The following is a 12,278-nucleotide window of genomic DNA, read 5'->3' on the forward strand; positions in this document are numbered from 1 at the left end:
TTTAATTGATAATTTGACTTTCAGTCAAATTATTCAAATTATATGACACATAAATGTTTTATTAATTTGACTTTCAGTCAAATTATTCAAATTATTTGACACATAAATGTTTTATTAATTTATTTTAATATAAATTACATATTATTATAAATATTGTATATTATTTATCAATTTTATTTTATATATTTTTATAATTTTATTTAATTTTATTTCATTACGATTAAATATTATTACTTCACAATCAATTATTAAAATTGATTGATAATTTGACTTTGAGTCAAATTATTCATATATCAAATTTTGCAATTTGTTGAAACGATGTATGACAAACTGTCATGTCATAAATGAGCATAAAATTATGCGCGTGTAAAATTATGCCCGGCGACAATAATTAGCCGGCAGAAGGAATTTTTTTCCTTCATTGATCTCTGATAGAGGGTCGAAGCTACATCTCTGGCTAGACGTAGCCAGAATTAATATGGCCAGGATCAACGATAGGTAAGTCCAACTGGTCCAACGGAAGTCTACGGTGCATTATATTAGGGCACTCTATTAGGGCACGCGAGTAGGGCACGCGAGTAGGGCACGCGAGTAGGGCATGCGAGTAGGGCACGCGAGTAGAGCACGCGAGAAGACACGCGAGTGTCTGCAGTAGGGCACTCATCCATTATAAAATATATATATAACTATTATAAAATTAGTTATATGTAATATAATAATATGTATAATTAATATGTATTATCTGTTTTTTCAAAATCAATTAAATTAAAATTATATATAATATTTGAATTGTCAAATACGCAGCCATGACAGATTTTTATTAATATGAAATAATGTACAGCGTAATAGCCAATCAACATTGAGAAAAAGAAGCAAGAATACTTGCGAGTATCGATTTAACAGCGAGTCTTTTTTAAAAGTGGACACTATTAACCTCTTGATACACATAACTGTCAAAATATACAATGACAGCCATTCACGAAGTAAGCATAAGCGCAATGATAGAACTAATCAGCATCGCGAAAAAGAGGCCTCAATATTTCGATACAAACTGAATTCACTCAGTTAACATACCTTTTTTAGAGAGGCAGATTGTTAAAATTTGTAAATTGTTTGTTTTTTATATCTTTTTCATATATTATATACGCTCAAATGAGCGTGTAAGCAGAACTCTACATTCTGCAACTTTGATATTTATTCATGGAGATCAAAGTGCCATAGAAAAAATCTTGATTCTTCTCGCAACAATTAAATTTGATTTGAACGTTTCAACGATTTATTTTATATGATCCACTTTAATAGTTCTTCTCCTTGTCATCGAAGGGCGTTTTCACGAAGTACGTAATGAGAGTTCCTTTGCCTTTCACGTACGTCGGTCCTCGGCAAATGAGTTCGTACCCGGCATCAATGAGAATCTTGGCAGTGTCTTCGGTGACTTGAAGCTTGCCCATCTCACCGCAACTGTCCATTCTCGAAGCCACGTTTACCGTATTTCCCCAAATATCATACTGCGGCTTCTGAGCACCCACGACGCCTGCTATCACCGGGCCATGATTTAAGCCTAAATCCGGGCAAAAAATATTTAATTGTTATTTATATTTTGCAAAGTTGAAAAAAATTATTGATAAATTATATTGATAAATATAATTATATTGATAAATATAATTAAAATATTAATATTCTCTAATTCTTTACAGATTGTTTGTTTTATTAAAAAAGAGTTTTTTTATCATTAAGAATATATTTTTAGTAAACTTTTACTATTAATAATAATAATAGTTTAATGCTAATAAATTAATTGTTTTTTTTGTTTCTATAATAATTTTTAATATATTTACCCATTCTCAATTTGAATCTCTGGAAAGAATCTCTATTGATTTGATCCAAGATCGTCATAAGCGCAATGGCAAACTCAACGAGTACAATTACGTTGTGATCTTGTTGCTTTAATAAATCCTGTATGAAATATATAACATGGATAATATTATTTTAAATTATTCATCAATATATAAAAAAATAGTAAAAAAATTTTTATTTTTTATAAGCGTATAATTATTTTATACCTTTGTGAGTAAATGTTTTATTTAAATGGCTTTTTAAAATTTAGATTTAGATAAAATCAATAAATATATAAAATTTATTTTTATAATTCTTTACAAACAAAACCAGAGATCTCATAAAAGATTATATATCAATTCTGAGATTTTGATCTAGAATTCTTACCTTGTTATCATTGCCCTCCTTTCCCGGACTTAGACCAGACGCTAGCATGTAAGTACTACCTATTGTTTTGATCTTCTCGATCCCTGAGAATTTGGGCTTGAGTAAAAGTTTGTCGAAATCGCAGATGATCTCATTGAGTAAACGCAGACATTCAAGGCCTTGCTTGTTTATATCGGTCTCGTCATAAAATTCCTTATAATTTGGAATTGATGCAAACATTACAGCAATACTGCTGTATCTCTCATGATAGAGCTCCTATTAATTTAAGACAATGATTGTTCTTTATTTTAGCATCGCTATATATATATATATATATATATATATATATATATATATATATTTATTGTTAAGATCAAATGATAAATTATCTAGTATAAGTCTGAAAAAATGATTTTGCTGAAAGAATGAACTAAATAATAATTAATAGTATCAAAATTATCTAGTCTTAATAAATAATTGTTAGTTTGCTAAAAGTACAATTTATAATGAAAAGAGCATATATGAGAAATATTATTAATAAATATGTAAAGAATAAAAAATAATTAATTTGTTTGTGTGTTTTTTTTTATTGATATAAATATATTTAAGATTTTATTATGATATGTATATAATATTTTATAGCAAATTTGTCAATTCTAATATTTAAGGTATATAAATGTATATAAATTAATTGAATTGAACAATTTTCGATTAATCCAATAAATGATTCATTATGAAAAATATGAATGATTCACGTTGAAAAATAATACTAATTGTTTAGATGTTACAATGAAAATAATAAAATAAAAGACAAAAGTTTTTCTAGAGCTCACTTGAGTAGCCCTTGTAGCTAAAAAATGATCGGCTACGTGAGCCGGTAGTATGTTCTCCAAGAGAATTTTATTAATGCCTCTCATGGTCTCCACCTCATCTTGTTCGACTCTCAGCTTACTTTTCCACAGGATATCCGTTCTGGATGTATATTCCACTTGCCGATCGAGAATGTGAAGTATGAGACTGATGAGTGCCAGTAGAAATCCTACTTGCATTAGATAATGAACGCCGTAAAACCTGTGGAAATGTGGCTCACAATAATAGAGTATTTTTCAGCAAGTTTGCAATTTATAATACATGTTGCTCAAGTCTTGAGAGCGTCGTATCACTCACTTGGTATCAAGATTCTCGTAATACAGCTGAATGACTGGTGCTTGAGAGAAGATTACGAGTATTACAACAATGGATAGAAGCATTACATTCAGCTTTAACAAGAAACCAACTCTCAAGTGGGTCCAACCAATCATCAATGCTATTGTCGAGGAATACATGTACAGCTAGAAATATTATTTATTGAGCAAAATACAAAAAGGAAACATATAAGTGTGCTTTGATTGTGAGATAGAAACTTATGTTGATAAAAAAGTGAATAAATAACAAATAATGCAACTTTCAATTGACAAATAATAAATAATATTGTCTAAAAATTTATAAAATTAATGGAACAAAAAATAATTTTTTAAGGAGACAAACATATAAACAGGTAATTAGTAAATAGACTTCAATTGAAAAATGCGATTATAATAAATAATATATATATGTATACATAAATTGTATACATAAATAATATTTTGTTTTCTTTTTCAACTTATTGTCAATAAGACATATGATTTATTTATTAAATTTGTATCTGCAAATCTTTAACTTTCGATGTTAATATTAATATCGTGTTAATTATTAAACTTTAAGCGTAATAATAAATTGTTTAGCCGCGTAAAAGAATATTTTGTACGTGTGACAATTTTATCTTTTTTACTATTAAATAACATATTATTTTTGGATATTACGCACTGGCACGATGTGTCTAGCAGTCTGATCGACATCGATCAGACTAATGACTGATGATGCGACAGCCAATAGAGCCGTTATTAAGTACACCGTTATTCTGATACTACGGCTAAGTACAATTCGATCTGTTTCTTCGCCATTGCTAGTGTCGATTTTTCCGTTAAACCACGAAATTGCGGCAAATATAATTAGGGATGCTAAACCAGCTGCAAAGCAACCATAAACCGCAATGCTTCTGTAAATAAAAGAGGAAGTCAAAGTTTTTCGAAATATTCAGTATATTTTTTATTTATTTAAATGCTATTTATATCGATAAGAGAATTTAACATATATTATTACTAAAGATAATTAATTTAATAATTTAGCATTATATGTGAAAACTTGTCATTAAGTTTTAAGTTTATTTGATTGAATTAAATAAAGGTAGATTACTTAAAATGAATATTTTTAATAATATATTTATATAATAGTCTCATTTTATTATATAGTTTCAAAAAAGTAAAAGTTGTTAAAAATATTATACAACTGACAATGTAATTTTATTTTTTAGAATTTCATGGATATACCGGTTTTACAAAGTTTTAATATTATTTCGTCTAGATAATATTCCCGTAAAGTTGACCCGAGTATTAAACATTTGATTAGCTTGTTACAGGAACTCGCCTTGGTAGATAAATAATCTGGATGCAGAACATGATCATGTAAATCACGTTGGAAGCCACGACATACCAAGGGTATTGTTCATCTCTCTGCTCTCGATAAAGCTGCTCCTGATCTTTGTCTTTAAACCAATAAGTAAAAGGCGAAATTTCCTCGCTTCCACCGCACCATTGTCTATATAGTGCAAAAAATTGAAAAAAAGTTTCTATATATTGCACAAATTATATAATTGATTTAATTTTATTAACAGCATGATTTTCTTATTTGCTGCGTCAAAATCATATTTCTATTCAAAAAAGATTATATTAAAAAACATTAAATATAGTTACATGTGTGTCACACATAATGGAGAGAAGAATGACATAATGCAGAGAAATAATTGTTATTTTGAATCATTAAATTTTACCATCAATTTGAATTATTAAATTCAACGTGTATTGTACACGATATCAAATTAACAATCTTAATGTCTTTATTTGATGTTGATAACTTACTGCATGTCAAAGCAGCTGGCATTGTTCACTAATAGATTCGATTCGATCATTGCGATACTCTGTCGAGAAAAAAAAGCGGCGCATTTTTTAATTATTTTATTAAAATTATTTATACAAATAATAAATAAGGCAACTTACTGTTAGACCAATATTTTTCGCTAATGTTGCTTCCGCTATATTAGCGAAAGGCTTGTCCGCACCCCAACATTCCACATATTTTGTCATTTTGCTACTAGGCCTCGATCTATTATAAAATATATTATATTACATTATATATATATAATTATTATATATATATATATATATATATATATATATATATATATATATATATATATATATATACAAACATTAATCAATTTTATATAAAATATTAAATAATATTATATATTTATTCATTCTTTATAATTATACAAAATATTATATTTAACGGTAATAACATATTTGTGCGATATTAAATTAATCGGTGGAATATTAAAAAAAAAAAATATATATATATATATCTCAGGATCGAATTAAGTAGAATTATAGAAAGCATACCTGGAAGGTATTGGTCCAGGTCCATATATGCGACTTCCGCTATCGATTCCATTTTCCTCTCGATTTTTCTACAGAAAGCAAGAATTATTAGCAAATTTGCTTCTTTCTTTCCTACTAGAAAACAATAAGTTACATTTTATTTGCATTTAAAGCGCAATTGCATAACATATATATGTATATATATAAGTATATATATATATATATATATATATATATATATATATATATATGATATAATCTCTAATACATATAAAAGACAATGCTACATTTGCCGAAACAGATACTCTCTAAAAAAAATTCACAAAAACTTGATTGTTGACCGGATCTTTTTTAATCGAAAATTTTGAATTTTTCTCAGAAAAAAATATCGTTTGCACAGAGGCATGAATTATCTTAGAATAATGATGGTATCAATCTATAACTAATTACACGTTACGAGTTGGCCAAAAATAGTACTACTTATCACGAAAACTTATCATGAAAAAACAGAGATATCTAGTTTGATCTGTCTACCCGGTTTTATCTTACTTTTCTCTGTATAATTTTATTAAATATTTTAATAACTTTAAATCTTTATTTTTACAAAAGAATCATCTATATATCAGGATGTATCTTTCTAAAAGAATATTTATTTTATTTCAAGATATAACAAATAAATTCTCAATAATAGGACTTAATCATTGTCGCTATTATCAAATGCGTGTCTTTACACGTAAAAATAATATAACTGTGATTATACAATAAAATTTTAATTTTTATAAAATTTATCAGAGATGTCTGTACTTTGTAGGGAAGATTTAAATCTATGCAAAGCTATAGTTTATCCAAAAGAATGGAATATTAAATATCCTTGGATAAGACATGAATACCGGAAAAGATATGAATAAATTCGCGGATAAAAACAAGCTTAGAAAACTTTGAAGCAAGTTTTTAACGAGCTAACGCCGTCATATTCATCGAGGTGATAAACAGAGTGTTATGATCCAAACTTCGTTTATATAGAAATAAGATGCGGCAATTTACTTGAATTTTCTGCTTCACGAATGAACTTTGCCGTCACTTTGATGCATTATTCGCCGATGTTCGCGGATTTTCTGTTATTTCTTATAAAGAAAATCTAGAAATCATTTGTTTGTTCAATGAGATAATTATCGTAGATATTTTCCCATTTTGAACAAGAAATGAATAGCATTATTTTCTGCGAGAGTTGAAATTTTAACACGTTACTTTATATAAAATATAGAATTCTAATAATATTATAAAAACCATATCGGCAGCTATATTGAATTATATAAAAATTTTCTGTTGGAATTTTGTATAAGAATTATTTAAAAAAGATCAATTTAAGCCATATAATTTTTGTAATAATTTTACGTAATATATAAAAAAAGTGTACAATACTTTAATACTAAAATATCTATTTATAATTAATTCAATCTACATTTATTCTACGCAAAGAGCATTTTCTATCTTGCAATTTAAATTATATAGTGCTACTGCTGTAGTATAAATCGCCTGTAATTTAATTTCCGCCTTCAATGTCATTAATTAGTTAGCACCGACAAGGATAAAGTACGTAGTGCTATGGCAAATAAATGAGAATAGATCGTGTTTACGGTCTTATTTCGGCACTGCTGTTTTTAGTAGTAAAGTAAAGGATTAAACGTAGGAAGATTTAAAAAATATTTTTATTATAATATTTTTATTATTATTAAGAAATATAATATAATAGCGAAGAAAAAATTAAGGTACTCAAAAACATATTTTAAGCGATGATGGATTCTCACCTTAGATGGTACGATAAAAAAAGTTTCTATTTTGTGTTGAGCGAGATAACTTTCTCGAGATTCTCCATTGCCTGGCTCGACCTCAAATCGATCGCCCAGTTGTAACAGAGTAGCTTTCGTTATATGAACCCTCCTTAAGATTGAAAATAAATATTTTTAGCATAATGTAGATAATAATTGCTTTGTAATTGTATTTATACTATGCTATTGTGTATTTATACAGAATAATCAATCATTATCTCGTGAAGAAAACGTTGTTATAAATTATTATAAAATTATTACAAGTTTTTTTCCAATAATGAACGACTTCTGATTAAGAAACTCTATTTTCAAAATTACTTAAGAAAAATATTCCTAAGGTTAAGTTTAGTCTATCTTGTATATATATATATAGCATATATATAAATCTATCGGGATATAGATCGAGAATAATATAGATTAAGAAGAGTACAAATCGAGTAATTTCTGCGATCAGAGGCGACAATTTTGTTCCAGATCTGCATAACAATCAATCGGGGAGAGGGGAAGGAGGAAGGGGTAAAACACAATTAAAAAGAAAAAAAATTTTTAATATTCTAAAAATGCATAATTGTAAGGAAAAGCATAATTTCTTACAGTATTGATAAAATTGAATCGGACTAGCATATTCTGATATCAAATGCGCGAATTTCATTGTTATAATTATTGATATAATTATTACTAATAAGGCAATAAAACATTTCAAATTATTTCAAAATCGATTTCAATTCTTTCGTCAAATTTTGAAATTTTAAAATTATAAAAAAAAAATTATCCGTTTATGATTTTTAGATCTGGATTTTCATACCTATTCATGAATGAGGTCTAAATTTATCCAGACCGTCTAAAGGAATAGCATCGCCCCTGTCTGCGATAGCGATGAATCATCTTACCCAGGTAGACCGCCGCTCTCCATGTGATTTGCTAAAGTCACATCGTCGCTCCATACGTCGAATTGCCATTTCCGCAGTCCGAGAACTCCGCATAGTACGTTCCCCGTGTGAATCCCTATCCTCATGTCGACATTGAAGCCGGTGGCTTCGCGTACAAACCTACGTGCGAAGAGATCTAATTCGCGAATATCGCTTCGTTCTTTCGCATTTATCACTACTCCCTTGAATTTGAATTGCCCAAACTTGCTTCAAACACAAGTTTTATTTATTTAATGCGCTATTCACCTTTGGAAATATTAAAGAAAAACAAAAGTTTGAGTCTCTTTTCACTTCGGTTTAAAATCTAATTGTTACAAGAACTTTTATCTAATGTTTACAAGAGAGAAATAATAGATTTGGAATGAAAATTAGCTGAAATCTAATTAAGTTTGAAATCTATAGTGAGAAGATTACCCGTCTTTCAGCAATTATTGATTTTAATGGAATTTTTTAATCGTGTGTCGTGTCATATATAATTTGACAAAAAATATATTGATTTTTATTTATTATAACATATATAGTAATTATTACATATAATATATATATAATAACTACACAACATATAATTATAATAATAATATATTATCGAGCAACATATACTTCGAGATGATTCTAAAGACAGAATTATTTATTTGATGCACTCTAAAGCTTATTACTAAAATATAATTAGATATCAAATATCCAATAGCACTCATTAGAACAAAATGCAAGAACTTTTAAGAATAAATAAGCTATTGAAATTATGAAGAAAAGAAAAGAGACGGAGAGAGAAAAAAAAGAAACAGAGACAGGAGAAGACAACAGCGGTCACATTGGTCCTTTGATTCGCAATATTCCACAATTAATGTGTACGTATTTAAGTACGACATTGTATTAATTAATTACATAATCAAAGCTATGTATGTATATGCAAATTATCTCAATGCCATTTATGAACAATATCGTCGGCAAAACGTAAGTGTAATTAATAAAGCGCAATATGCGATTAATTATAGAGATACAGAGCGTTGGGATATCAACTATCATTTGTGAAAAGTGCAAATAATTACAGATGTAACAATAAGCCATATGAGGATTTAATATGCGTGTACATTCTATTGTTTAATGTTTCAATTGTTTCTCTACAAAAGTGATTAGAAAATTATTCTAAATTTTGAGAATTAATATTATGCAAATTATAAAATTTAATTCTTTTATTACTTTGTTTTAGTAATAAAATTAAATGGTTTCTGTATATATATATATATATATAGATATATATATATATATATATATATATATATATATATATATGTGCGTGCGCGTGTGCGTGTGCATAACATTTACCGAAGACTAATGAAAAAACTAACAAATTATTATTACATTTTTTTTCTCAAAATTTCAAGCAATTGTAATATTTAATAATATAAATTATTACAAATTTAAACATTTTTTCTGATTTAATACTAATTTGCCATATTATATAATATTCTCATATGAGAGAAATATGTAGAAAGAAGAAAACTACATCGATATAATCGCAACATTTTATGTGTCCTTTTTAGAAAAAAAATTGTAGTTTTTTTTTCTATAGAGAAATAACGTACCAATTATTTTTCACTTTTTTATTATTACCCTTCGGGCTATAATTTAAAACAATTGACAGAGAAAAGCGTACATAACGAGCTATCGCTCGTTACTAACATGCTGTAATTTTCTACTGTATTTTATTTCATTCCTTACCTGATAGCATCAATCATTTGTAGCCCCATGTTCACGCAATTATAAGCATGATTCGGACGGGATATAGGAAGTCCGGAGACACAATAGTAACAATCGCCCAAAATCTTGATTCTCATGCATTGATTGTCCTAAATATCATAAATCAATTTATTAATATGATTCAAAATTATATGTGTATAAGTATATTAAAATTTAACTCAAAACTAGTACAATTACTAAAAGAAGCAAATGTAAAGCAAAGAATTAACAATCAACAAAAATAATATACTTTTTTTATAATAATTGATTTGATTTCTTAATAATTGTCTCGGAGTAATGTATTTATATTTTTTTACCAGATGCGTACAAAATTTTTGCATTTTATTAAATATTTAAAAGTTTTACTCCATCGCAAAACGCGACGATAATAATTCTAATAAATACTAATGTTCCGGTAATTGTTAGTCAACGACAATAATCTACAAAACACAAAAGTTATAATTCTTTGTATTACAATTATAGAATCAGTTATGAGACTAAAAAATAATTTCCAAAAATAATTTTTATTTATATAAGATATTTTGCATTTATGCAGGATGTCTGACAAGTAAGTGAGACCACGAAAGATGGAGATATTTGCACGTCAAGAAGCCACGCGCTCGGCTAAAGATCGGTGCTGATTGGCTAGACTTTATTCAATAATAACTCCTTTATTAAGCGTTGTAGAAAAAAAGATACTTTTCTTTTTAGTTTGATCCAATATACTTCCACCTTTTGTTTGGCCATTTACTTGTCGGACACCTTATATATATGAAAGTGTTTCGAAATAATTTATAAATTTTTCTTTACATAACTGTTGATTTTTATTAACAGATATTTACAATATCTGTTTAATCAGAATCCCATTATTAATTTAATTAACGCTTTATGCAAGTTAAAAAACTATAAGATAAATTATATTATTAATTGCTACAAATTTTATGATTCTACCGCAAATTCGTATTTTGTCACAAATGTTTAGTTTCACTATAAATGCCATTCATTATAAAAATGTGTTGACTGTAGCTGACTTGCTAATTAATTGTTTCTTTGAGGAGAGTCTGTTTCTCCAGAGGACGGTCATCTTTTTTTCCTTATCGAAGATAGATTTGGAGTATCCCTGCGGTGATTTGCTTGCATAGATAGGTAAATACGCTCGTGAAAAGACGAAAAATGAGCAGAAACATTCCCAATGAAGCCACAATAATCCCGCGTATAAACTTCATCCATATAAATGGAATAAAGTTTTTCCATCTGCGACATTTCTGCTCGGCGTGTCGCGAGATGAATATCTCGCGTTCTCTCGACACAATTGAATTTCGAACGGCGAGAAGGGAACGAATGCGGAAAGTTGAAAGCCAGTATCCATTTGGAAAAAGCTATCGACGTTTATATAATATATCGCATCTCGTATTGTGATAAAATAATCGCGGAGGATTCAAAATGGCAAGAATAAAGTTTGAAATTTTATCCGGCGTCACATAATGCCCGATTTATGGCTTATCTTAAATTTAAATCTAACCTGGACTCGATCTCTAATCTGGATCGGCTATACTGCAATCTGATCTAATTTGGATATATAATATTCATGAATTAATGTTCGATCTAAAAAAAGATCTGTTTACATCATCTAAAATGATATTGAGGATAAAAATTCAGAAAAAATTCAGTTTAAATCTAATATTATATATTATGTATATTTATATAAAATCTAAAAAGATTTCAGTTCAAATCTAATATTATATATTTATATCATGCATTTATATATAATACACTTCAATTCAGAGAGATACATATAAGATGTATTTGGGTCCATGTTAAAAGATGCAGAAATAAAGTTTACGTGATAATATGTTGCAAAAATAATAATGTTGTTACAATAAAATAAAATTAATATTAAATTATAAGAAAAAAGTTTTGAAAGGTTTTTCATTTTTATTAATTAACATTATACATATACACACACACACACGCACACACACACACGATCGATTTAAAGCTAAGAAATTTTTGGCAAACATTATTATCTTTCTCTTTCATTTTCCGTATCGCTGTTTTATTCG

The 12,278-nt window shown here is 27.7% G+C and overlaps 1 protein-coding gene across 3 annotated transcripts in view; it reads right to left on the reverse strand.

Annotated features, from left to right (window-relative positions):
* Window positions 1-228: 228 nt before the first annotated feature.
* Window positions 229-12,278, reverse strand: part of LOC126858570 (adenylate cyclase type 2) — a 36,312-nt gene continuing 24,262 nt past the window's right edge. For 2 of the 3 annotated variants that reach the window (XM_050609008.1, XM_050609010.1), the window contains exons 7-19: window positions 10,198-10,325; window positions 8,437-8,595; window positions 7,526-7,658; window positions 5,739-5,806; window positions 5,337-5,442; window positions 5,199-5,257; window positions 4,708-4,878; window positions 4,048-4,279; window positions 3,370-3,533; window positions 3,036-3,273; window positions 2,224-2,478; window positions 1,839-1,956; window positions 229-1,561 (exon numbers count right to left, since the gene is read on the reverse strand). In XM_050609008.1, coding sequence (XP_050464965.1) covers window positions 1,296-1,561; window positions 1,839-1,956; window positions 2,224-2,478; window positions 3,036-3,273; window positions 3,370-3,533; window positions 4,048-4,279; window positions 4,708-4,878; window positions 5,199-5,257; window positions 5,337-5,442; window positions 5,739-5,806; window positions 7,526-7,658; window positions 8,437-8,595; window positions 10,198-10,325 — 2,097 coding nt within the window. In that variant the 3' untranslated portion in view covers window positions 229-1,295. Of the gene's footprint in view, window positions 1,562-1,838; window positions 1,958-2,223; window positions 2,479-3,035; window positions 3,274-3,369; window positions 3,534-4,047; window positions 4,280-4,707; window positions 4,879-5,198; window positions 5,258-5,336; window positions 5,443-5,738; window positions 5,807-7,525; window positions 7,659-8,436; window positions 8,596-10,197; window positions 10,326-12,278 lie in introns of all 3 variants that reach the window. The other variant, XM_050609009.1, reaches the window with a different exon arrangement.

Source organism: Cataglyphis hispanica, chromosome 26, assembly GCF_021464435.1.
Source record: "Cataglyphis hispanica isolate Lineage 1 chromosome 26, ULB_Chis1_1.0, whole genome shotgun sequence".
Classification (NCBI taxonomy): domain Eukaryota; kingdom Metazoa; phylum Arthropoda; class Insecta; order Hymenoptera; family Formicidae; genus Cataglyphis; species Cataglyphis hispanica.